At 32.5% G+C, this 25,658-nt stretch overlaps 2 protein-coding genes across 2 annotated transcripts; one reads left to right on the top strand and one right to left on the bottom strand.

The window, feature by feature from the left end:
* Window positions 1-6,070: 6,070 nt before the first annotated feature.
* Window positions 6,071-24,644, top strand: LOC131844374 (uncharacterized). The gene is made up of 18 exons (XM_059193242.1): window positions 6,071-6,419; window positions 6,853-7,025; window positions 13,203-13,334; window positions 14,282-14,478; window positions 15,398-15,539; window positions 15,856-15,949; window positions 16,030-16,209; window positions 16,684-16,848; window positions 17,347-17,512; window positions 17,895-18,041; window positions 18,621-18,839; window positions 19,357-19,594; window positions 20,117-20,257; window positions 20,607-20,726; window positions 21,192-21,393; window positions 22,657-22,893; window positions 23,845-24,033; window positions 24,218-24,644. Exons 3-18 carry the CDS (start codon window positions 13,204-13,206, stop codon window positions 24,386-24,388), a joined length of 2,739 nt encoding a protein of 912 aa, XP_059049225.1. The 5' UTR covers window positions 6,071-6,419; window positions 6,853-7,025; window position 13,203; the 3' UTR covers window positions 24,389-24,644.
* On the bottom strand, window positions 10,196-12,336 carry LOC131844373 (GTP:AMP phosphotransferase AK3, mitochondrial). The gene has a single exon (XM_059193241.1). The coding sequence runs from the start codon at window positions 11,759-11,761 to the stop codon at window positions 11,105-11,107; it is 657 nt and encodes a 218-aa protein (XP_059049224.1). The 5' UTR covers window positions 11,762-12,336; the 3' UTR covers window positions 10,196-11,104.
* Window positions 24,645-25,658: the final 1,014 nt, after the last annotated feature.

The following is a 25,658-nucleotide window of genomic DNA, read 5'->3' as shown; positions in this document are numbered from 1 at the left end:
GAATACTAGTTGCAACCAACAGGGAGGCATGACACACAGTAGGTGTGAATAGTTTTCCGTAACTATCGGTTACGAACTTGTGTGAAGGGTGTGTAGTAGCGCAGTGACGTCACTCGCGAAATAGTAGGGAGGGTTATTATTGTATGTGGGATAACACGATCCATGAGAATTTATTACCTTTAAACGGAAAGTGAATACGTCGCGACATTTGAATATGTAAATATGTTTATATTCCATTTGTCTGCTCAAAGCAAAATAATTTCATATAATCTACGCGCGAATAATTTACGAAGAAGGAAAATTTTAATAAACAAATATACCTTTTCGAGAACCATTATGACTACAAAATTAGGATTATTCTAAAAATATCATGAAACGGTTATTAAATATCAAGAATACGATGCAAAAATATAAGCTAGACTATAATGCGCAAAATTTGCTCATTTTGCTACTAGTAAGCTCTTATTTTTTTTTTTGTTTATATCTTAAGTTATGAAATAAAATAATAAATTAGATCGTTTTGACATTTTAGTTATGATTGATAGTTTACATGTTCAGTTAATCTAACTAAATTATTAATACAAGTAAGTAATTGAAGAAATCTATAATTTATTAAAAAATTTCTCATAAAGCAATGACTTTACTGTAAACTAAGAACGTACGTAGCCTCCAAATATTCGTAGCATCGAGGTCTACGGAGTTAAGTGTGTAGCACCAAATGGAAAAAGCAACCTCCACTCGACTTAGTATTCCTAGTAAAAGTTAAGGCAAGCAATTCCATGGACGCCATTTTGTTGGAAACTTGTAAAGAAACGGTTTCTATAAATAATATTTTCTATCGACTTATAAAAGAAATTGTGTAAATATATTTACGTTAACCTACATCTTGATGATTTTGAATTTTTTTTGCAACAAATAGGTTGCTTCAATTGCTAATCAGTGATAATAGTAATGTCTTTTATGAAACTTAGATTATGGTGAATTTTACACCTATTCCAAATATCATATTTTTTTTTAATTTTTCAAAAAACAGCGCTTAACTGGGGAGAAACTGAATATGTATTTTAATTATTTAAGAATAAGATAGCAAAAGTAATGTTTGTATAAAAATTTATTATAAACTAGCAATTCATAGCAAAAAAACTAAAACTTTAGAAAATCTTTATTTAGAAAGTTCTTAACAATTTTAATGGCTATTTTAATTTCACGCCTAAACTCAAGCAAAATATTCTAAATTCAAATAGTGTATGTACATATTATATGACAATATTGTTCACATATCTATTTCATTTGTATTGGTCAATAAACCCACACTAAGACAGTGATCACATACTCAGTATTATACACTGTAAGTCTCGCTCACTCTCACTCCACTGAGGGTGACGCCCTCAGTAATATTTTACTGTTGAGCTGCGCAAGGGGTGGTTTAGACTCCATTTTTTTTATAATGTCCTGGTAGCAAGGGTCACATGCAAACGCTGACGTGTCACAAATGAACTCTAGGCACAGCTACAGTAGAACTACCACGAGTGTGCTTGGAAAGCGTATATTTATTCACACAAATGTGAATTCTATTTATTATAGCCTTAAAAGTGATCTTTATATGTAGGCTTATTCGACGTTACCCTAGAGTGTCATTGTATGCTTAACAAAGCAAAACTTCTTAATGTAAGTAGGTGCTTAAAAACAAATATCAGAATGGATCTGTTAAAGAATATATTATATAGAAAAAGACTCAGACTAATACGTGTATGTGTGAATCTTCACACAACCGCGAAAATAGAAAATGAGGAAGTGTGCTGAACCGCTGCACAGTTGTGTTACATATAGTCATTTTCGTAGAGTCGTAGGGTCGTTTCAATAAACTTTCCATAGGATCATCTTTATCATGAAAATAGAATATACAAGTCTCAGAAAACAGTAAAAGTCTTATGTATTCAAATGAATCATAGTTTACTCTTAGTTTACACTTGACTTTAATCTCCAATTATAGAGTTCTAGGTAACTTGTTCTAATAAAAAACTATTTTAATATAGAATTATAGAACAGACAATCTATTATTCTACATTTAAATTTTTTTGTGCGTATCACGATAACTCATTATCATGTAAAGACAACGCAATGAAGTTTACATTACTAGACGCATGAGAGCTCATTGGCCCCTAACAATTTTATAAATATTAAAGATCAATTTTCATAATTAAACAAAAGTCTATTTCGGTATAAACACGAAAATTAAGCCAATATTTTATCATTTCTCGCACTAATCCAAGTAGAATCCAGGCAAGCACATCTGTGACATTGACGTAATAACAATTTATTACAATAAGCAAGAGGATAAAAATGTCCTAATAAATTATTCATTATTCTTCTTAGCGTTACAACCAATAATGTATAAAAGTTTCATCTACATATACCTACTAATAAAATTTTGATACTAGGTACCCATAATTAGTCATTACAAAAATATTGTACCTACTGCACACAATTATTTTCTTTAACTTTATCACAGCAGTAAGTTAAAGTAAGAGTTATTCTATATTAAATGTTTGTCTTGACATCTAAAAAATATACTTTTTAATTACTTGAAGCGAAATATTGCACAACAATGATTATAAAACCAAGTACGTAAATCTTTATGAATAACTAACATAGGTATAACTTTCTAATACTACTTCGAAAATCTCTACATATCTGATATACCACAATATTAAAAAATAACTTTTTCAAACCGCTATAATCGTGGTATAAAAACACTTGATACTATTAAAATAGTAAAAAAAATTGGATGGAGGATACCTTTGACATTTAACGTGACCTTTAAACTCAAGGATTCATCTGGTGTCCGCATCAGAGGTCGATTTTACCAGGGTAGCAGGATAGTATAGGATGCAATGTAGAATAATTGTTACTGATACTTACCAAGTACCTACATACCAATAACAACTATATAAAGATAACCAAACATATAGATAATAAAAAGACGAACTAGACTTGCAAAAGTATTTTACTGTCCTTAAAACAATTTATAATTAGATTTATAAATATGCACAAGCACACACACCTCGCCGGAATTCAATAAATTGAAAATATAAACGAGAATCATAGTTGCAGTAACTTTAAAAAAAAAGTTGAAGAAGCTTTATGACTACGTAAATAAATATCTCCCCCTATTAAAATATTAAAATCAAGTCTATATATTAAAATAGATTTCGAGTATAGACACAAACACACGCAAAGTTTATTCTAATATTAAACACAGACTGACTTTTCTATTTATTCTTATATGGAGGGTTAGCGCCGACGACTATTTGAAAAAATATTCGTCGTGACAGGTACTATACTCCAGGTGGACGGTGGATATTTTATGTTATCAAGTCCATCTAAAAAGGGTCGTTAGTTTGTTTCCATAAGAGTGGTGATAGCTTATCAATTTATCCTGAAGTAGGTAGTAGTAGGATTACACTCCGCCCCGGGGCGGGAATACAGTTTTGGGGCCGGCACTGACTCGACATCACGTTGCAGAGTCACCAGGTTTCCATAAACTACGAAATAGTTAAAATTTCATACAGAGTAGCTTCTACTAGATTCAAAATAATACAAAAATAATCACAATTAAAAGCATTCTATTTATGTGTCTATACACTTACTGAAATTAGAAGGTTACACATTAATTACCAGTCCGTTCTTAGATAAAATTAATATACTAAATATCAATTCATTAATTAAAATGTTTGAAGAAATAAACTTAAAAGATCTACAATACCGACCTATTTCGGTCGGTATTGTAGATCTAAATATAGAATTGAAGCTTCTTAGCTCAATAATTCGAAATACAATTTGAACTAGACATACCTACATACTTTATATTCAAACGACTTATCTACCCTTTGATTTGTTACGCGATTTAATTATACTTTAGTAAAATAATTTAAAAAGCTCTAGTGTTTTTTCTATTCCTAGAATTTTAATTAAATGTTAAAGAAACTAATTAAGACAAAGTAAGCCACCTAATTTAAAATATACACACGATTACACATTATACCCGTAAGTGTATATATGGTTGTATCAATATTTTTTACCACACAAAGTCCTGTGTATAATGACTGCAAGTAGTAAATTAATAAATTATGGTTTAAAGCACGAAGTATAATTATACACATAACAAGGATTTTGAACACGATCAGACATCCAAAAAGGAAATTTTATCTGTGTAACACGCATGTATTTATCTGTTTTGTTACTCGATGTCTGTACCAATCCTGAACTGATTTTGAAGACTCTTACCATTATAGTACTTTGTAAGAACTTCAAATAGCTATTTAATAAAATTTGTGGTATAGAACCTTTTTATCAAAATATTTACAAAATTTAAAAGAAAGTAACAAACGACTCCAATAGTTAAAATGTATTTTTAGAACGCTTTACGTTTTATGAATAAGGTGTACTTAAGGTATTTGCCAGTGTTTTCCCATACTATTTTTTCAATATGATACAAGCGTATTGAAATGACATTGATATGTATTTTAACGTACAAATCTGTGAAATCTTATCTCAGCTTCTTATAACTTAAGTAATCACAAAGACTTGGTAAGGCGCTCCGCCCTAAACCGCCCTATATTGCTTTGTAGGGCGGCAACAATTTTCCACGGGCGTCGCTGCTACTAGGACATCAGTTCTAGAAAGAGCTTCAATATTATTATTATGTGGAAAAGCTTTTATCCCATATTAGAAAGAGATAACCAAATATACGACAAATACGCATGCGCGCCGACATTATCGTGGATGTAAGCGTACTGCTACTATAGACACCTATAATAATATAGAGTCCTGGCGCGTTTGACGTCATAACTTGATGAAATAGATAGAGAGACAATAATACAGATAAATATAATCATTGCAGCTTTATATAAAGGTTATTACAATCGTATATCATATTTTAGAGATCTAATAAATGTGCTTAAATTAAGATAAAATTGTCACTGTGTCAATTAGACATCTAAGATTATAATTAAATACGTTTCGTGACATGTTTCTGTCTTTCTATTAGCAACAAGAATATAATATATTTTTGAAATCAGCATACAGTAATAGAAAATAGGGACTGAGGTAGGTTTACTAAATTTTATGTTTAACGTGTCACTTGATTCCACGGATATCGGTCGCTATCAGCAGATTAAATATTAATACATATAATATTTATTCTATGAAATCAGTATATCCATATATCAAATGCAATTATTATTATCCGTTTGCTGATGAAATGAGAATAAAGTTTCTTTTATGTAAGAAAGTCTACATGTACCTATTTAATATTGTAAAAGTTTGTTGGTATGAGAAAGAGATGCAAAATATAACAGATGGTTTAAAAACAATCTTAAATTAAATGCACATTTAAAAGTTGATTACTTACATATTTTTTCAAAATGTATATTTTTTAATTTTTTTTAAAGAAACACCAATACCAGTTTTTTATTATTAATACAAATAATTTTATTATTAAGGCGAGTATTTAATTAAATCTAAAATATATTGTTCTAAGTTTAGACAGCTTTTCATTCTACAAGTGACGGTTGTACAAGTTGGTCCGAGCTGTTATTTAACTTAAAATATAGAGATCGGATTTTTGTAAATACCTTAAACAAACTTCGATATAGTCTGTTTGTCTTATTGATAGTTTCTAGTCAGTCGACAAACATTTAAGTATTATTCTTCTCTTTATGAATACTACTATTATAATTCGGATATTGGTAGGTACTACCGTTCAAAAGGTTATGGACAAACATATGTACTCTAAGAGACCTCCAAAAGGTAGACAGTAGAACCTTAACCGTATGGAAATGACGTCGTGTGCTGACGCAAACTATTGGTAGGTACCATATTTCACTTTACGTAACACGCTGGGAGTAACCCCAGCGACATTTCACGACTTGTTATTAGGGAGTGGGTATCGAGCCTTGGGCGGCGGCGTCGCGTTGTACGGCGTCGTAGGTCGTGACGCGACGCGCGAGTGACGTCACTCGCTAGGGTGGAGGGTGCACAGCCGATAGGGCAAGGGTAGATGCCCCCCAGTGAAAGTCGGCTGTACGGCGTCAGTCAGTATCGCCTGGCGCGCCAGCCGGTACGCGCGCTTCACTTCTCGTCCACCATTCGATAGTTAACCTCAAACCCTATACACCAACCACTATCCTCGCTGAATTTACGACAACCTCGGCTTCTAAACTTGACGAGACTCTCAGGCTCTAAACTGAGATAGTCGTAAAGTTGTTAAAAGTTTCCGTCGTGTAGTACCTTACGTGCGGTTATATTTTGAATGTTCCGAAACAAATGTGTCGATTCAACTCAATATATTAACATATTGATAAGTTATAGTGGATAAAACTAGTGGACCGGAAGAAATGGCAGCCGCTCACGATTAGGTATAAATTATTAAATGAATTCAAATTTGCTACATAATTTTCCTTGGTGACAGACATTTGAAAATGATAATGCAGAAAGTATGTACAAATATGAGTCAATATACGAGCTGTATAAATAGATATAACCCAGTTACAGCGACCATGAAATTGTAGCTGTTGTTATATTTTGTTAAATTAATAACGAATCATAAACATATATTGGGAAAAGTTGATACGATCCGCATGGTAAAGTTTACAAATAGAGTATATTCTGATATTAGGGAATGACCTACAAGTTAGGTTATGGGGCCTACGACTCTTGTTAAACTTTTTATTTACAATCTAATTTCAGCGGCGATACACGAACACAGCTAAAAATAACTGGGGTTCGCGCGCTCGCGTCTCGCCCGCAGCCGGTGCGCCTTTTCACTCAATACACTATTTCTGTCCGTAGGAAAGCTATAAGATATCTACATGAAAACTAAGATTTGTGGACGATTTCTGTGTGGACAATGAGAAAAGTGCGTAAAAAGAAGCCCATTGTCGCAACGCGACACTGACTCTCATGTCGTTCTAAATAGTGTTTTAAATTTGTGCTTCCTACATTACAGCGCAACATTCGGAAAAGTGAGTATTCGTATGTTTTTGTTACCTTAATTCAGTACATATTACTTCTATAGGTATCACAGTGTATACAGAATAACAATAAATATATTGTGTGTTTGAACATTTTGTTTTCTTCAGCTTTATATTTTAGTTAAATAAAATTTCCCTCAGACATCTCTGAATATTATTTGATACCAACAAGAGCTGTGCGGTACTTAACAAAAGTTGTAATTTCCAGGGCAGATTAAAATAAGTTATCTAATTACAGTAATTAGATAAACATAACATGAACGTGAACATGTAAAAAGCCAGTATATATTGTCGTTTACTCTACGTAAACGACTAACGATCATAATAAAGTAAAGCGGTGTGCGAAACCGCTAGACCACCGACAATAGTCAGACAGCGTTTCGTACAACAAAATAATATTTCTAAAAGCAACCAACATGCCAAAAATAATATATAAAATTTATTTAATAATACAGTAAAAAGATAAAATTATAATACAGAAAAATTTCTTTCTGTCCCATCTAAGATAATATTTCTGCATTACGGGTAGCGCTAGCGATTTTGAAGAAAAAGATTTCAGATACTTTATAATAAAATTAGAGTCTATTTAACATTCACCACAGTCCTTTTCTCACTAAAATCCACTGTATTGTGCCATATACATAGATGAAGTTCAGCCGTAAAGATTTACGTGATGCTGAATATCTTCTATTGGGTACAGACCTTACCTACTTTTTATTGAATACCTACTACAATTTTTTAATTAAATCGTATGCGGTTAATTCAGTTGGTTACTTTACATTCAATACTGAAACTGTAAAATCTTTGTTTACTTTCTGGCTGTTTACTTGTTTCACGTAAAAACTAGTAGCTTTAATCAAAATTTATAGCATATTTGTACTCTTAAATTAAGCTGCATATGGGTCAATAATTAGGCTATTTTTTGTGTCAAGTTAGAATTGAGTTATAATTTCTTCCAAATCCAGAAAAAAACAATTGATGTTCTTTTGGTCGATATTTTTTTATGTGAATTTTCATGAGTTATTGTGTGTCTATATTTCAATTTTTCGGTAAATTTCGGTAAATGGATGTCATTGATAATTTTGCCAAATTGAAGAAAAATATATTTCAGTAATAAGAAGTATTCCTGCCCTATATCCCTGTGACACGCTGCCGACTGATTTCTAAGAAAATTCTAGTGGGCATTAGAGATACCGGATTTGGCGGGAAACCGCGAGCGTTCCTGCGACTCTAATAATATAATGTAGATTTTTTTTTAAATCAGGTCACAAAAAAGTGAAAATGAGGTTTGATATGATTACCGTAATAAATATGACAGAATGTTTTTGAATCGCGAGTCACCGGTCATTCACATGACACGCTTGTACACTTGTATGTGAACGACTTGGCAGCATTACACGCAAGTGTATAAACTTACAAAACTTTTACATTTTAAGTAGGAATAGTTAATATATAGCATAAAACAAAGAGAACCTTGTATACGTTTTAATACTACTTTTTTATAATAACACAAAACTTTCCTAGTTTATAATAAAATATAACAAATAAAATAATTCTGTTAATCTATGCATTTTAAGATCTTTTTTAATTTATTTAAAGTCGATAACTGTTAATTTAAAACAAACATTCGATAATACGAAATGTATCTATAAGATTTATATTGGATTCAGTACATTGCCTTGTTAAATTAAAATACTTAAATTACGCTACGATGCGAGTGTTTCGTTTAGCAACTTGTGGATAGTTGACAATACCACACCTAGGAGTATAGCTGTAAGGACATTTATGGTATCACTTATGCCTCTAGCTAATCTCATTACCGATTGATATATAAATATTATGACAACTTTATTATGTTTGGCCGCTCCATCGCGAAACGTGATACTTTTAAGTTATTGTAATGTAATTAAATAGTTGTAAAGTGAAAACTAAGCATAAGCTAGATATACATAAAAAAAAAACTTGAAACTATTGTCGCCAAGAAATAAAATCGTAATTTAAAAATAAATTGGAAATTTCTGTAGTTTACCACGTGAGCGAAAGTTGGTATACCTTTATACAAACTCTCATTTCAAATATATTTTCAATTTTTTAGTTTACGTCTTGGAGAAATTAGATTCCTGTCATAAATAGTAGGTACTGTCTATCCGTATACCCTTTACGAAAATTGCCGTATTGGTTCACTACAAGATGTAATTAATAAACTGCGTATATACCTTAAAAAAGAATCGCGTTTGAACCTAGTATTGGTATAAGGTGGTGTAGCGCTTCAGCGCACCACCTTACTTCCCATAATCCCGGGTTCGATACCTACCACGCACGACACAAACATTTATACATATTCATAAGTATGATTGTTTGTATTGGTCTGATTAGAAAATCTTACGTATGTATTTTAGAAAAATAATACATTAATATTTCTTGCAATGGTTTAGTAACCATTGTACATGCTCTGCTTACTACTGCTGGAGCGCTGTGTGAATTATCCTGGGTAATATATTACTATTTCTGAGGACATAAAAGTTATGCTAAGCGAATAAATATTTGGCATACACGTGAGTAGAGTATGTGACTGACACGTGAGTACGGAAGATACGGTAGTAGTGAGGTGGTATTTGGCAAACATGCAGTATTTGGAATGGAGGGCAGGCGCGCTCACGCGGCCGAACCTGTTGTACTGTTTCGTAACGCAGATAATCCATTGAATAACTAAATTTAAAAAAGTACTAAGTAACTATGCAGAGGCAAACGCCGTATGAATTAATAGACAATCAGATGACTAACTAAATAAAAGCTAAAATACGGTGATAAATAATGTCAATACGTTACTTCAAAAGACAACATTATAACACTTTATAAAAAAAACAAAAAATGTTAAATTAATATAACATTAATCACTGTATAAAAGTTACATTCATTTATTAATTAAAAAGATTGGAGGGGAAGGAATAATTTGTAATATATTTGCCATCATAATCTGAACGAAAGTGTGAAAGAGGGCTCCCCTCTTATTCGAACAAATTCTATAATACTTTAAATAAGTTCCTGTGATTTACATTAAAGAATTTATTTCATTTCAGTCCACAATTTAAATCTAGTTTTTTTCGTGTTTATAAAAAAGGTTTGGTAGTTGTAGTTAATTAATTAAATCAAACTACATATAACAATAATGATAATTTATTATAGCATACAAAATCATAAAATCTATTAAGGATATATAAAACTATTATATAACATTTAATATGGTAATATAAAATCATTTGAGCTTAGCAACAGAACAATACTTCACTTAATTTATTAACTTCATATATTTTTTTAAATCTAAATTACCTACATGACTACATGGCTATCTAATAATATTGTAGCCATACAAAGGCACTAAATATTACTAATGTTTAATATATTGTGCTTCTGTTGACTATATTGGAAAATTACCAATAATGGTGAAACATCAATATGAAATTTAAATCATAATTTTTACTTCTTTATAAACCTGTTGGTGCTAATTTCTGTTATACAATCTAAAAACTACTTATAACATTTGATGCTTTTAAATATTTTTCTAAACTAATAAATATATTAGATAAACTTAGTTTGGGATGAACACAAAATAAAATCGATTAATAAAAATCCCTGTAAATGAAATAATTACTACATTAGATTCAGATATCACATAATAATCAATGATAGAAATAAATTTAACCTCCTTTCAAAACTGAATAAAAAATTTAAAATTTGCTAATTTAAAACAGATAGAAAAGTAAATTTCCAGATGTATTCACATTCAAATAAAAAAAACATAATGCAAATTTAAATATTTAAGGGTTACTATAGGTTTAAAAACATTACAAATATACAACATACTTCCAACAATGTATATCATATAAAATCATTTCAAATACATAACAAGTTTCTAAAAATGTATATAATATAAAAATTCAAAATATATTTTATAAAATGTATTATACTTTACTTAGGTACTAGGTAAGGAGTACTTATTAATTAAGAATTATCAGCAGCACCAATCCTAGTCTTTACAAAGATAAAACTATTATCTCAAAATGAATGATTCACTTAATTAGTATGGGATCTAAATAAGCTGTTACCTTTGGCCATATTTCATCAGAAGTGCGCCCTTCAAACTCTTTGAGAATATTTTTATCTTTATAATATGCTATCACAGGCCTCGTTGCACTTTCATATATTTCCAGTCTCTTTCTAACAGCTTCTGGCTTATCATCAGGTCTTTGAACTAAGTCTTCACCAGTCACATCATCTTTTCCATCAACTTTTGGTGTATTGAAACCAATATTATAAACTCTACCAGAAGGCAAGTGCACCCAGCGATTCTTCACCCGATCAATTATCACTTCAAAGGGCACAACTAAATTTAGCACTACATCTACTGGTTGTACTTTCCACAGTGCATCTGCTTGGGCCACTGTCCTTGGGAAACCATCTAGCAACCAAGCTTTATCCTTAACCATATTTAATTCCGTAATCATAAACTTTATCATAACATCATCTGGCACCAGTTTCCCTTCGTTCAAGTATTTCTTTACTTCTTTGCCTAAATCAGTTTGTTTTTCTATATGGTCCCTCAGCTTATCTCCACTCGATACATGTGCGACATTGTACTTCTTCACTATACGTGACGATATTGTGCCTTTTCCCGATGCTGGAGCTCCAAGTATTAATAATTTCAATAATTTCTTAGTTACAGTCATGATGAACAATATGGACAATCCGATTGAACTTTGATCGCTACTCACATACGTCTAAAGTTTGTGTTTATAAATATACCCACTTCACTTCGGTCGTGCTTGCCTATTTTATCGATGAGTGGAGGTCATTCGAGATTATTTTATTATCAACATAATTGATAAAATGTATTGTTAAATAAAACAATATCCTATCAAATAGCGTAAGATAAGTTACCTTAATTTGTGGACACACGCGTAGTTTATAGAAACTACTACTGGCATGCTATAAATATATGTTTACAGTTCTAATTATAGTATAATAAAATACATAAACATTAAGAAGAAAACAATATTAATAGCAAATTGTGCATTTAAATATCAAAACAAAAATACAAATAACAGTTCCAAGTTCACCATGTGACACCGGGTCGAAATGTCAATGTCAAAATGTCACTGTATGTATGTAACTATCTGTCACTGTTGTCCAACAAAACTTAAATGAACGATCCACAAAAGGGTATTACATTATCAATATTTGATTTATATCTATTTAAATAAAATGTAGATATTATCTAATACTGAGATTTACACTGCCAGCTCAGCTGAGTTCATGAATCTGACTACATAATATAGGCTAACTGCTGTAGATCTAAAAGTATCTCGCGGTTATATTGATCGCGCACTGCTTTCATACAAACTATACGTCTGAGTTTATTACATAAAGGACTTCTCTAATGTTATACTACATAATAACGATATAGGTTGTTAGGATCCCCGTGGATGCACCAGTTGTTAGCCACTATGGTTTCCAAAGAGGACCGCGTGGAGGTCTACCTGATACTTTGATAGCATTAGCTACACAAGTATCCATTTTTAAGATACACTCCCTACACTATCTACTATAAATTAAATAAAATCGTTATTCTATGTCACAACAATGCATTGTAATACATATTAAGGTAAACTAACAAATATTGCATGTTTACGTTTGTTAGGATCAAAACTTGCAACGGTTATCCTCAACCGCTGGATATTTTGCTAAACAATTCATACACCTAGGAACACAGCGAAAAATCGTCTACAGAAATAAATCGTAATAAATAATTTTATTTTTGCATTATTTTATATTTCCATAACACGATATTTTGAATCTACATGAAGCAAATACTCAGAGATTTTTTTTTCTGAAAGCAATATGTAGGTAAATAAACGAAATTACTGTTATAACGTCATCATGTGACTATCTAGTTAACCTCATGTTTTGCCATTCCGGAGGACTAAAAAGTGTTCTCCACATACCCTGTAATTTATTCGTAGTCATATCTATCTGCCCCTCCAACCGAAATATAGCTTACAAAGTAAGCTGCTTGGCGGCTGAAATTAGTGAATGCAGATAACTTAGTACAGAGTCTAAGTAAAAATCGTAGATGTAACAATTTAATTAACTTCGTTTAAAATATTTCAGGATGGCGCTGGTAATGCTACCATGTGATCTGCCCTGGTGGACTTCAGTTCAAAGACATCTGAAACATTTACTTTTGGCATCATCGCCATCCAAACTCACTGCAAACATGCTAAAAATACACGATATGTGCAAGTAAGTACACTATATAAGTACAATGATATAGCGACTAGCGGTGCCCGCGGTTTCATACGCGTTAAATTTAAATATATAAATTTCAACATAAAATATAGCCTGTGTTATTCTGATGCATAAGCTATATTACTGTAAAATATCCACAAAATCCGTTCAGCAGTTTTTGCGTGAAAGAGTAACATACATTCATACTCACAAACTTTCGTTTACAATATTAAGATTAAGATTATTTCCATTCCAATTACGATGCACAGTAACAGTGTCCCATTGCCTCCAATGTACCATATTTTTGTTTATTGCGTAATAGTGGTTGGACTCACCTGCGGTAACGGTATACGATAGTTCATCGTGGCGAATTCACAAGGAATTATCAATGACGGTTCCCGGGGTTCGCGACGAGGTAGATCTGACATGGTACATTGCTAGCAATAAAGTCAATAGTCCCCATTACTAACACACCCCCCCCCTCCCTCCCCCAATGTATATTAGTGGTGTAACGATTATTTAAAATAATGCCGCCAAGGAATCCCTAGAATAGAATAGTGAGAAGCTGGCCTCATGAAGAATCTAACATTTAGAAGATAATTTACTATTAAAATATGTGAATACTACAATTTGAAGCTTATTACATAAAGCGAGGGCCCTATCCGGTTATGTTGCCTTGATCGTTTCGTGCCTTGTGTTTTGTCAGTGCTGGTGTATCAGTAGCGCAGGAGGGACTAAAATTAAATATCGAAACTATACCAACCCATACAATGTTCTCAATTGCTAGAGAAGAGGGAGTAAAATGAAATCCTTTAATAATCAGAAAATAGCTCGGATAGAAATAGCTGGATAGATATTCCTACCTAATTACTACTTAATAGATATAATCATCAACCAAGCTGTCTAATGTTTCATCGCTGTAATATTAAAACTAAATATGAAATTTGCGTTACATCCAACAGCATAGGAATAGATCCAGACGACGATGTAAGAGACCCTGATCTCATGAAAGGCTTGGAGAAATTCTTAGAGGAAGAGCTGACTGAGAGTGAACGGAGCCACTTTCTGGACAATACGATAAGGATCATGGTCAACCGGGCGTTGCATTTGAAGAGGTGGCGGCCACCGAAGGGACTCGTTTTTAGTTTACAACAACAAAGTAATTATCATTCATTTTTTACTTACCAATTGGAGTGACAAACAAGCTGACAGCTCACCTGCTGTTAAGTGTTAACCGTCGATTATACCTATATATGACAAATCGTTATCATGTTTTACCTTTCTGGAGGAAGATGTATATCTCCAACTTTCTAATAAATTAGCATATTCAGTGCAAATAAAATAATTAATCAAATCAAAATAATTTCATAAGACGTTATTTGTGCCTTCCGTTTAACTCGCTTTTCAATCTAAATACATACGTATTGAGCTAACAATGTCAATATTTGTGATGCGTTGTCTTAAGCCACTTGGCGGTTGTACCTAATAGAAATAACAGAAGTGACGCAGACGACTATCTACTTACATCGTCTACCTTGTTTATCTCTAATAACTTTCAGAACAAAATGTAATTTAAATGAATAATTTCTATCGTTGAGGTTGTCCCGATTGCTATTAGAGTTTCTTTTAAAATATATCTATACTTTTATACACCTGTACATATAAGTATATTATGAGTTATCAGTGATTTCACATTGTGTTGCGTGCTTTGTGTATGTTACCTAAATTCATTTTATTGAATTTCCTCACGCAAAACTAAATACCTAGTACACAAATGAAGCGAAAGACGACAATAATGCCAATTTTAACTTACTCTAAAATGTCGGTTGCTTCATGAGAAGTTCGCGACTTCTCTTGAAGCAACCGACATTTTAGAATATTGTTTTCGACAATACATTAAATTACATTAATTGTGTCGTTCTAAACTGATTGTCACGATTATTTTTGCATAAAATAGTTAAACTTTTAGAGACAAAAAAATGCTTAACGGCAGATAAAATATCTCTAGTTCCATGTAGGTATACTGGTATGAGCGTCTTTAAAGAAGAATATAAATATAGTTATTTGTATTGTTACAGGTGATGTTACAGAACTGGACCACAATTTCGTATCGTCCCTAATTGCTCATGCTTTTTTTTCTACTTTTCCAAAGAGAACGCTCAAAACACATCCGACGCTACAAGACTTCAATTTTACGCATTTTTTTAAGAATTTACACAGGTAACTTTTTTATTTGTGTATTATATATATATTTAATTATGTTGCATGTTATAACAAAAAGAACCAGCAAAATGACTGCTCAGATGTATCGTGTCATGGGCGACACAGTAAACAATGTATTTTATACTCTAATCTCCGCTTTTCATAAAGTAGGAAATCTGCTTATTTGCTGTATCGAGTGTTATCCATTAAAAATTATAAGAAATATCTCATATAATCCGATATCTACCTACATACAAATACCAAAATACCTACTAATTAAATGCAACTAATTTTATTAATATGACAAATAATAAAATATTTGCACAAATTACAGAAAATCGCAAAGAAATAAATTAAAAAGTTTGCTACATTATTTTGAATGGCTAGACAAAAACAGCAGCGAAGGAACGATAAAGTTAAGCCGACAGGTAATTCAATGTCCTTTTCATTTTACAAATGCAAAGTTGTGAGGCAAATTGGCATTTCAAGATAATTGTATATTACATAGGTGATGACGTCGAAACAATGGCTTACGATAGAAGACTGGCTAGAATGTACGCTACCGTTATGCAAACTGTTGGTGAGGCACGAGGGGCGACCGGAGCGATGTGAAAATGATGAAGCCATTAGAGTCTGTTTTGCATCCAGTAGAGTAGGTGGAGATATCCTCATTGACGGAGACTCACAGGTAAACCATTCATATAAATTAATTTCCCTAAACAATATAGATAATGTTAATCCTAATAATGTTTGGAATGGTGGCAGTTGAATAAAGAACATTCTTCTTTTCGGAATCAGTTGCTAACAACCAAACCGAATATTACAATATTTCCTCTGTACACAAAGGTACACAAAGTTTTATTGAATTTAAAAAATGTATTACTTCGACTTTCGTTCAATGTGGAAATAAGTAATTTGTGAAATGCTGCTCATTATACCCGACTTTACCAGCTTTCACTAAAGAGATTCAAAATTTGATAAATATAATAGAATAATAATTATTAACAACGTTCTGCCAAAATCGAACTTTGAAATATTTTTGAGTGGGAGAAGCAATAAACGCTATTATATTATACCATAGGATAATTTGATTCCTTTCTACATTTTATTATTTGTGTAAATTTGACGTAAATATATGTATATTACATATTTATGTTTTCAGGAATCGTTGTCAATGTTCATGATGCCAGAATTATTGCCAGCAATGTTATCCGTTGAAGCTCTAGAAGATAATGAAGTGTTGAAAGTAGAAGGTGTTAGATTGTTCAGCAGAATTTGTGACAAAAAACATAAGACTAATATAGAATTACTAAGTGAACCCAAAACGGTAAGAAGACTTATCATCAAGAAATCTTTTTATTATAAATAAATTTATTTAAGTTTAACTACTGTGAAATTAATTCTAAGAATTGTTATTTTTTAATAGGCTTACAAAAGCCCGAGTAACAAACATATATTAATACTAATAACAAACGTACATGCTTTAATAATTTACCGTACAACCGTAGTTGGATTATAGATAAGGTGCAAATCATGATATAATAAAAGTTTGATTTTTCTGTCCACGAGTAGTCTTTTGTGTCTTAATAGCAAATTAAAGGATCGACGTAACAGACCGACTGTTGGAGGCGTCTCCACGTTGTATGCTAGATTGAAAAAAATACTGTGTGGTGAGGCGTTACCATATGCAAATGACTCTCTGCCTACTTTATGCATATTATCTGCACCTATATAAATAAAATATGAGTGATTCCGAGGTTTCATATCGGCTGTGCGTCTCCGGCCTAAATTTTTTTACTACTACCTACATATTTTTTCATTGAAGGTAAACGTGTGTTTAATGGATGCAGAAGATTACAGCAGCCTTCCCCTTGGTCAATGGGAAGAGGATAATGTATTACGAGAGCTTAATAAATGTCTACTGGCGTTCCAACAGACTCCTATGAAAAGTCGGGACAACCCACGCCACGAACGTCGACTGTCACCTATAGGTATAAGTATATCTATTGTCATAATGCAATGTAATTTTACTCCTGACTATTTAATCGATGTTAAATAGCAAAATTTTTGGTATCTATGTTGTCTAAAGTCTAGAAGTTTGAACGAAGATCCTTCAAATGATTTTACAAATATGAAATATTAAAATAAAAACTACAGAACTACAAATTAACTATATATCTGCTATGTAAGTACAGCGAATATAAAATTTATTTATTCAATATAAATTTAATATGAACTCACTTAAAAAATTTACTTGTTTAACAATTTCTTACTAAACCTAGATTGGAAGGACCCTAGATTGTATCCTTGTAACACAAACATGAAAGAACTAATATTTACAGCGCATGAATATAGTTAATTTGTATTATACAGGAGAGTCCTTCAGCCACACTCCGCCAGAAGTGGAAGCCACAGTGGTTATAAAACAAGCATCATCATGCAGCACCATCAACAGCTACAGCAGTAGAAGTCCGTCCCCGCAGAACTACTGCGCAGCCACTCTCAATTTGAACGATCCAAGTAAATAAAGCTCTTTTCAATCATACAATTGAATATAATGGGGTCTAATTATCTAACGATGTTATAAACTATTCTCAATTGTTTGATTTCATTTAGAGGATAAATGCTCGTATGTAATATACATATATGGATAGTATACATATACCTATCCGTTTTTTCCATGAACCGTGTGAGTGTTGCAATTATTAAATAGTAGTAGTACATAATTGCAAAATTATAGATATGTGAATTGTAAATCCGTTACAATTGACAAAACCTAAATATACATACATCTAGATCCAATGGGTCCTCCGTTTCTGTAAATCTATACATCATAAAAATCCAGAAGCTGTAATGTATAACCTCGTATTAAACATAAAAAAATAATGAGAGAGCAAACACTATGCAAACACGAATTGCATTTTAAATTGAAATAGTCGTCCTCAGTGGATTTTTCATTACGTTGCATGTTTTGTATTTGTAAGTATCTGCATATTAGCCTTTATCACTCTGGAAGTGTACCTATAAACAAATAAAAAAATCTGAAATCAGTTAAAAGGCTCTGGAATTTACTTTCTTTCAATATGAATGTCGATATAGGTGTCGAGCTAACAAAAAGGAAATGCTGGTTGTCACCTGACGGCAGCACTTTAAATAACCGACGAGGAAGATTCATAGTTCTCGGATCGTCCGGCGAATGTCTCCCAGTCACAAGGTCTCCTGGCAACCCAAACTTAGAAACCCAGGAGGACAGTCTCTACTCTAGTTGTAACTCGAGCGATGATGAATACCACAGCGCCAATGATAGCTTCGATTACGGTAAGTTGATACTTGATATATAATATAAACTGATCACCATAATTCTATTTATATATAACAATAAATAGTTAATAACTAACACCAACTTTTTAAATTATGTATACGTACTTCTTATATCTCTATCTAATATCTAACTATTATGTGTAGGTAAAACATATCATACGCCAATAAATATTCAATAAAAGTAAAAAATATCCATCTCACGAAATGAATTCATTATGATATTAATTAATGACTGGTATATCACAGGTATCAGCCACAAGATTATTATTTTGTTTTCTTAAATAACTAACCTATGTATATTTAGTGTTCTTTATTACTACCTATGTGATCCGCTTGTGTATCTCTGGAATTTCACACCTATCTAACAGTGATAGTGTTTTTCAATAGGGTCCGGAGTTTACTTTCTTCGTAAAACATCAGCTATCCTTCTCTCCTTCTTTTATTAGTGTATATATATATAATATTTCTTAGTGCGTTTAGAATTATTTATAATAACTACGAAAATATTCCACAGCAGGTAGCGAAGATGAAGGGAGAGGGGAAAGCGCACGTCCTAATTCATTCCAATATTCTAAAGAGTTGTCAACTGAGGAGAGACGGATAAGCTTCGCAGACAGACTGCGAGAAGCGCTACGAAGGGAAGCCGAGAATTCGTGCACCACGAGTTCCACTGGCGATTGGTCTACTGACAGCTCGAGCTATGCGGTCGGAATAAGTATATCAGGGGCTGAAGTAAACGATAATGATATTAGGTAAATTAACACAAACAAATCCCATTCATCTGTACGTCCATAATACATCCATGTCATGACCATCCTTTTCCACTAGACATTGTACGAAATTGTCTGCATTGCTATAATTGTCCCATCTATTTCTGCCATCAAAAGCTTGTGCTTCACCGAGTGTTTAAATTATTTCAATTAAAAGCTATGAAAAGCTAAATTTTAAACTCGGGAGTTATTTTTTGTCGACATTGAATTGTACTGTACTGCTATGTGTTATCTGTGTACTGCTATGTTACCTACAGAAAAAAGCACATGACGCACAGGCTTCATTGGTGCAATTCAGCATACATATATGTATGATTAATTAGGACCTGTATACAAAATACCTACATCTTGTTCATTACAAGATCACAAATAAAAGTACGCCCGTGTAATTACAAAAAAAATGTGCACAATACTAATTAATTGATAACATGCATTGTATTGCTTAAATGCCATATTGACTGTACATTAATCTACAACACATACTTGCTTTTTATATAATTTCAGAGTTAAAAGAGGCGGATCGGTAGGTTTCGTATTAACAGAAAAAGAAACAACAAGTATCAGTGAACCGTCGCCCAGGCATCGGATGTTGGGCAGAAAAGAAACTGGAAACAGCTCTAAATACAGCTTCAGTACAGAATACACGTAAGTATGTTAAATTATTTTTTAATTCGCCGCGCTATTCACTTAGTAAAGTAATTTTATTGCGCATTGTCAAAGACATTTAAAAAAAATAAATAGCATTCTGATTGAAGTTTGACTACGTTTACCTTTTCCTCTCTCGACGTTTCGACAAAATTGCACTAGCCATTGTCAGGATCTGTGATAGGTACCTTTATACAGCATAAAATTAATCGTGTTAAACCTGTTTAAGTATATTAAGAAAGTGTACTAAACGCAAAACTTAAAAAATAAAGAAAACCTCTTCAAAAATAAGTAACATTACAGTTTAATGGAAGCTATTTTTTTTTATTTACGGGATAAATACTTTCAGGTCTGAATTAGAAGAAGTATATGAGCAGTTCAATCAGTGGCTCAACGATCCTATTGTGGACGCTGAATCCGGGGAACATAAAACGCGGGAGCTAGACTCTCGGGACTTGGCTGTGATAAGGTAAGGTGTCACGAGCAACCTAGTATTACGCATTTGCATAAATTGAAATAACTATATGATGCCTACCATGATATACACCTAATAATAAGAAACTACTAATTTGCATTACAAAACTAGATTTATGCAATTTAATGAAACTCAGTTATTTAGTTATTAGTCGGTTTACGCTTACCATCAGGTGGACCCTCAGCTTGTTTTCCATACCAAAAACATAAAAAAAAAATTTACACACTGCGACTTGCATAGACCTATTGTCGGGCGTCTAAGAACGTCGCAGTGCTACAGATTCACCTATTATTAGCCATCACAACTTAACAACAAAATTGGAAATTAAACTGAGAAGAACGCCGGATTTTTCCTCCATTCTTGTCACTGTTGGTCATATTTGTGAGATTCGGTCTCCCCACGCCAGAATTATCATTTATTACAAAAATATATAAAAAAATACTTTTTAACATTATGTAGATTCGCGGGTTCGCTTCTAAAGCGTACGCTGAGCGAGTCGATGGCTTGCGGCGGAAGCGGCGTGGGTGACGGTGGTGCTGAGGCGGCCGAGTTGTACGGACGGGATTCGAGGGACCGCGCCGGGCCGCGCCGCCTTGCTCTCGCCGCTAGATCTCTCTCTCTGGAACTGGCTCGACACAGGCACCGCCTTGCTGCACAGTTGGTGAGCTACTCCTATAATCTATGTAGGCAATAAACAACAACAAAATATTAACATTGTTCAAGATCACATACGTAACAAGATAATATCCGTCTATAACAGAACCAGAATATAGATTTAGCAATGACGAATTCTGTGATGTGGATTAATTAATATAGTTGTATATGAGATATTGGATAAGAATCTCACATATAAAAGGATCAAAGCATATACACAAATATATATAAAGGCTGTAAAATCTGTTACTATTTTAGAGCAATTCCATTCTAGCTTCTCTCTATTCTCCCTAGCTTCACCATAGCCGGGGTATAGATAAAACGGCAAATAATGATTACCTACAATTTGACCGTGCACGAGTCGATCCAGAAAGCAACCTAACAGTCTCCCCAGACCCTACCGCTGTTCCAATATTGTCACCGATTTTAGAGCAGTGTGTAGACGATGTAGATACCTTCTGCAACATTATCCAAACGACTATGTATAAGCAGATACTACTTAAAATATATAGCTTTATATAACTTCTCTTTCATTTCATTTCACTGGTGTGTTGTGCTCTACTTAATCATGATTTTCTGGCAAATAAATAACTAATTGGCTCGACGAAACTAGTACGTTCTTAGTAGTAATAATAATTATTAGAAGTATACACTAAATACTAATGCAACTAAGTTCATAATTCACTAAAATATAACAATAACTAATTATGATGGAGAAATCCTAAACATTAGTAAACAAGCAAGGGGATGCCTATAGATACCTATATAGGTACAGAAAGATCATTTACTCAATTTTTTATATTACTTTGTAAGGATGTATGTTAATACCTATTTGTACGAAATTGCAATAACTTATTATATAGGTATTTTTAGCTAAATTTCGGGAGTAAAGGAACTCTATCCGAGACTATAATAAATCGTTAGTAACAATTATCAAGTAGATACTTACTAATACTACTAACTTACTAATATAATGCTGGTGGATAATTAAGACCAAGATAAACTAAAAATACTATTGTATTAGAACAGCTTGTAAATTTACTACCTACTTTATACTTAAGATTACTATTTGTATATGAATAAAATAATTTATTTGTCATCTTTTCTTAATTATTTTCAGCTGCTTAACAATTTTTAATTATTCTTGAGTAAACTATTATAGGTAATAAGTAATAGATATATCAGTGCGGAAACAGATGACTGACGTAAATGTTACTATGAGTACCTAAAGTAACCAGCCTGCAATTCACAATGCTATATGTTTTGACAGAAACGTAAAGTAAAAGACTCTATACCGGAGGAGATTGTAGAAAAAACAAGAACAGACAACAAACGTGACAGCGCCGAGAGGAGCCTCAGCTCATACAGTACTTCGACTGACACGGGTTCCACGGAAGTACTTAATGTTAGGAAGAAAAAGTTGAACTGGGTCATAAACATGATTGTACAAACTATAGAAGAAACAATAGAATGTGAACCAGTCACTGTAAAACTAAAAAAGCCTAAGGTCAGACGAACGCCTGTCTGTCGCTAATATCAAGTTCAAATTGCACATTCATATTGAAAATACTAACATACGTAACATTATAATATACCTACAAATAATGTTACGAAATCTTTGCTTTCTGTCGAAACATATACTCGTGATTTTTGCATGATCTGTAACTGAAATACTTAATTTATTGTTACCTTCTTTTGTTATTGGCACTTTGTATTTCTTTACACACTTAAATTTATTATTTTATATAACATCTCACATATTTCTTGTAATCAATTGTAGCTGCTGATAACGGTGAACTGATTGTGCTCTTCACAATATAGGTTTCATCCTGGCTTCGGATCAAATACATAAATATTCAATACTAGCTGATTTCGTCAATTTCGTCTGTGTCACATTTTCCTCGTCTTTCAACATTTTGTATTGCAATTCTTCATTTTTGCATAGCTTGGCTGTTATAATTCGATCAAAACGGTTTTCAGCACGTAATTTTTATATCTTATGAATTACAAAAGTTGATAATGTAGACTCGAAGTGTTAGCTTATTCATGAATTATCTCCTTGATCTATTTGTGAAGCTCCTTAAAGTTTGGGCAAAACGCCCATTATATTTATATATTATTAATTATATATATTTATTAATTAAATACACGCTATGTATAATAAATAATGTAAAACAATTGTATGTTATAAATAGGTAGGTACTATGCAAACATCGAGTCTTATGGCAAAGATCACACATCTCTAATTTGTAATAGAGTTTGATAATAAGATAATGTTGTGAAGCGAATAAATATTTTCTTTTTATTGATATAATATCTAATAAATACTTTTGTTTGTTTTGATTGAAAAAAATATACTCAATTAGAATATGGATTATTTTCTAATCATAGGTTTCATTCCTGTATTGAATTCTCAATCATTTTAAATGTTAAAAATATTTCTTTTAATTGTACACAGCTAAATCAGCTAGCACACAAGATAGTGACGGGTGGTTCGTGCCGAGCTGTCGCTACCGGCAACTGGGGATGCGGCAAGAGACAACGAGGCCACCCCCAACTCAAGCTTCTGCTGCAGTGGCTCGGTGCCAGCGTTGCCGGTGTTCCTGCACTTTTATACTATACATTTGGCAATGAGAAGCTGTTCAAGGTGCAGTATATACGTTCCTTCCTTCATTAAAATGTGGTTAAACTACTAAGGAAATAATATAATATCTTTTGCTATTTTTATTTGTCTAAAGTAAAGTCAAATAAAAATAGCAAAAGCTCAGTTTTATTCGGGATAGACAGTGAACTAGACTTAACGTGGTATTCAAATTAAGTTTCTCTTACAGCTTGATACCCTCGTTAGGGTCATAGTGGACCGAAAGTGGACTGTCGGCCAGCTAGCACGGGCGGTGTTAAAATTTGCGCGGCAAATTCTACACGAGCCACATGTGATACCTGATAATCACTCGCTCTTCGACGAACTGATCGGGATCGAGAAAATACCAGACGACACATAGCGGCGATACTTCAAACTTTATGCTGAAAGGCATAGGGTTTAGTTTATATTTAAAACCAACTGATATCATATTGGCTGCGATTTTTTATGTAGATCAAGTGTAAGTCTTTGCGAGAATGCACTTTAAATTGAGATTTAAACTATGATCTTTTGGGTTTTAAATTAAAGTCATAGTGATAGATCTATGTACTGTACGCCGATGACGACGCACCTTTGTGCAAATATTCTTCACATATTTAACTTGCTTCTGTTACTCGAAAACAAATGCATTTAAAACATGTCGAATAAAATTTCTACCATTAGATATATTTTATATCACTTAATAGAAAAGACAAGTGTCTTCAATTTACACAATAGGTACTTCTTATATAGTGCAATTTGAGATACAGTTTATGGCGTAGTTATGATGAAGCAATATTAGTAGTGGAAGTTCGATTTAAATAGTACCTATATTAACTTAAAATATTTTTATACAAAACTATCTATCTATTATAGTACAAGTATAAAATTATATAACATTTTTCAATTGGTTATTAAAGAATATTATATTAAATGTGATTTATAATAACGGTTTTATAATGTATATGTTTGTACGGCCGTAGTACTTACACGACCGGCACATTTTAATTTACAATATTTTTTGCATACTGAAAATCAACTTTTTATATAATTATGATTTGATATCAATATCGACACCTGCAACAGAATAATACATGGCAAGTGTCTTTACGTTTTTTTTTGTTCACATCATCTCGTTGCAACGGTTTAAACTTCATTTGACAAAGTCTTCCACAGCAAGAATCTCTATGTGTCCAAAGTTTGTTAATTTTATGTGTAATGAAGATAATACTCAAGCTGGATGATGGGAAATAAATTATTATGCTACTGATGTTTCCATTTATTTTCATTATACTCTGCAGGGCGTATATCTAATCGACAGTCATATGAAACACACACTATACAACGAGAAAATATATTATGAAAAATTATGAAGATATTAAATTAACAAATATGACTTATATGGCTTACCTTATCTTTGAAAATGAAACTCGGAACATAGCTCCGCCCGCTGTACGATTTTAATTTGCGAACAAGACCCACGGTTAGCGTACATGTTTCTGCACCGTAAATCTTTACAAGAAAAATGTACTTATTAAATCTTCTGTATTCAAACATTAAGGGATTTGTGCCGTAAAAACTGCACGGCGTGTGTATAATCGACGGTCATATGGAATGCACACTGCATTCAACGAAAACATTTACTGTTGAAA

Source organism: Achroia grisella, unplaced genomic scaffold (assembly GCF_030625045.1).
Source record: "Achroia grisella isolate CSIRO2021 unplaced genomic scaffold, CSIRO_AGI_Agris_v1 utg402, whole genome shotgun sequence".
NCBI lineage: Eukaryota > Metazoa > Arthropoda > Insecta > Lepidoptera > Pyralidae > Achroia > Achroia grisella.
The sequence above is the reverse complement of the archived record's forward strand: the minus strand, read 5'-3'. Positions and strand labels throughout refer to the sequence as shown.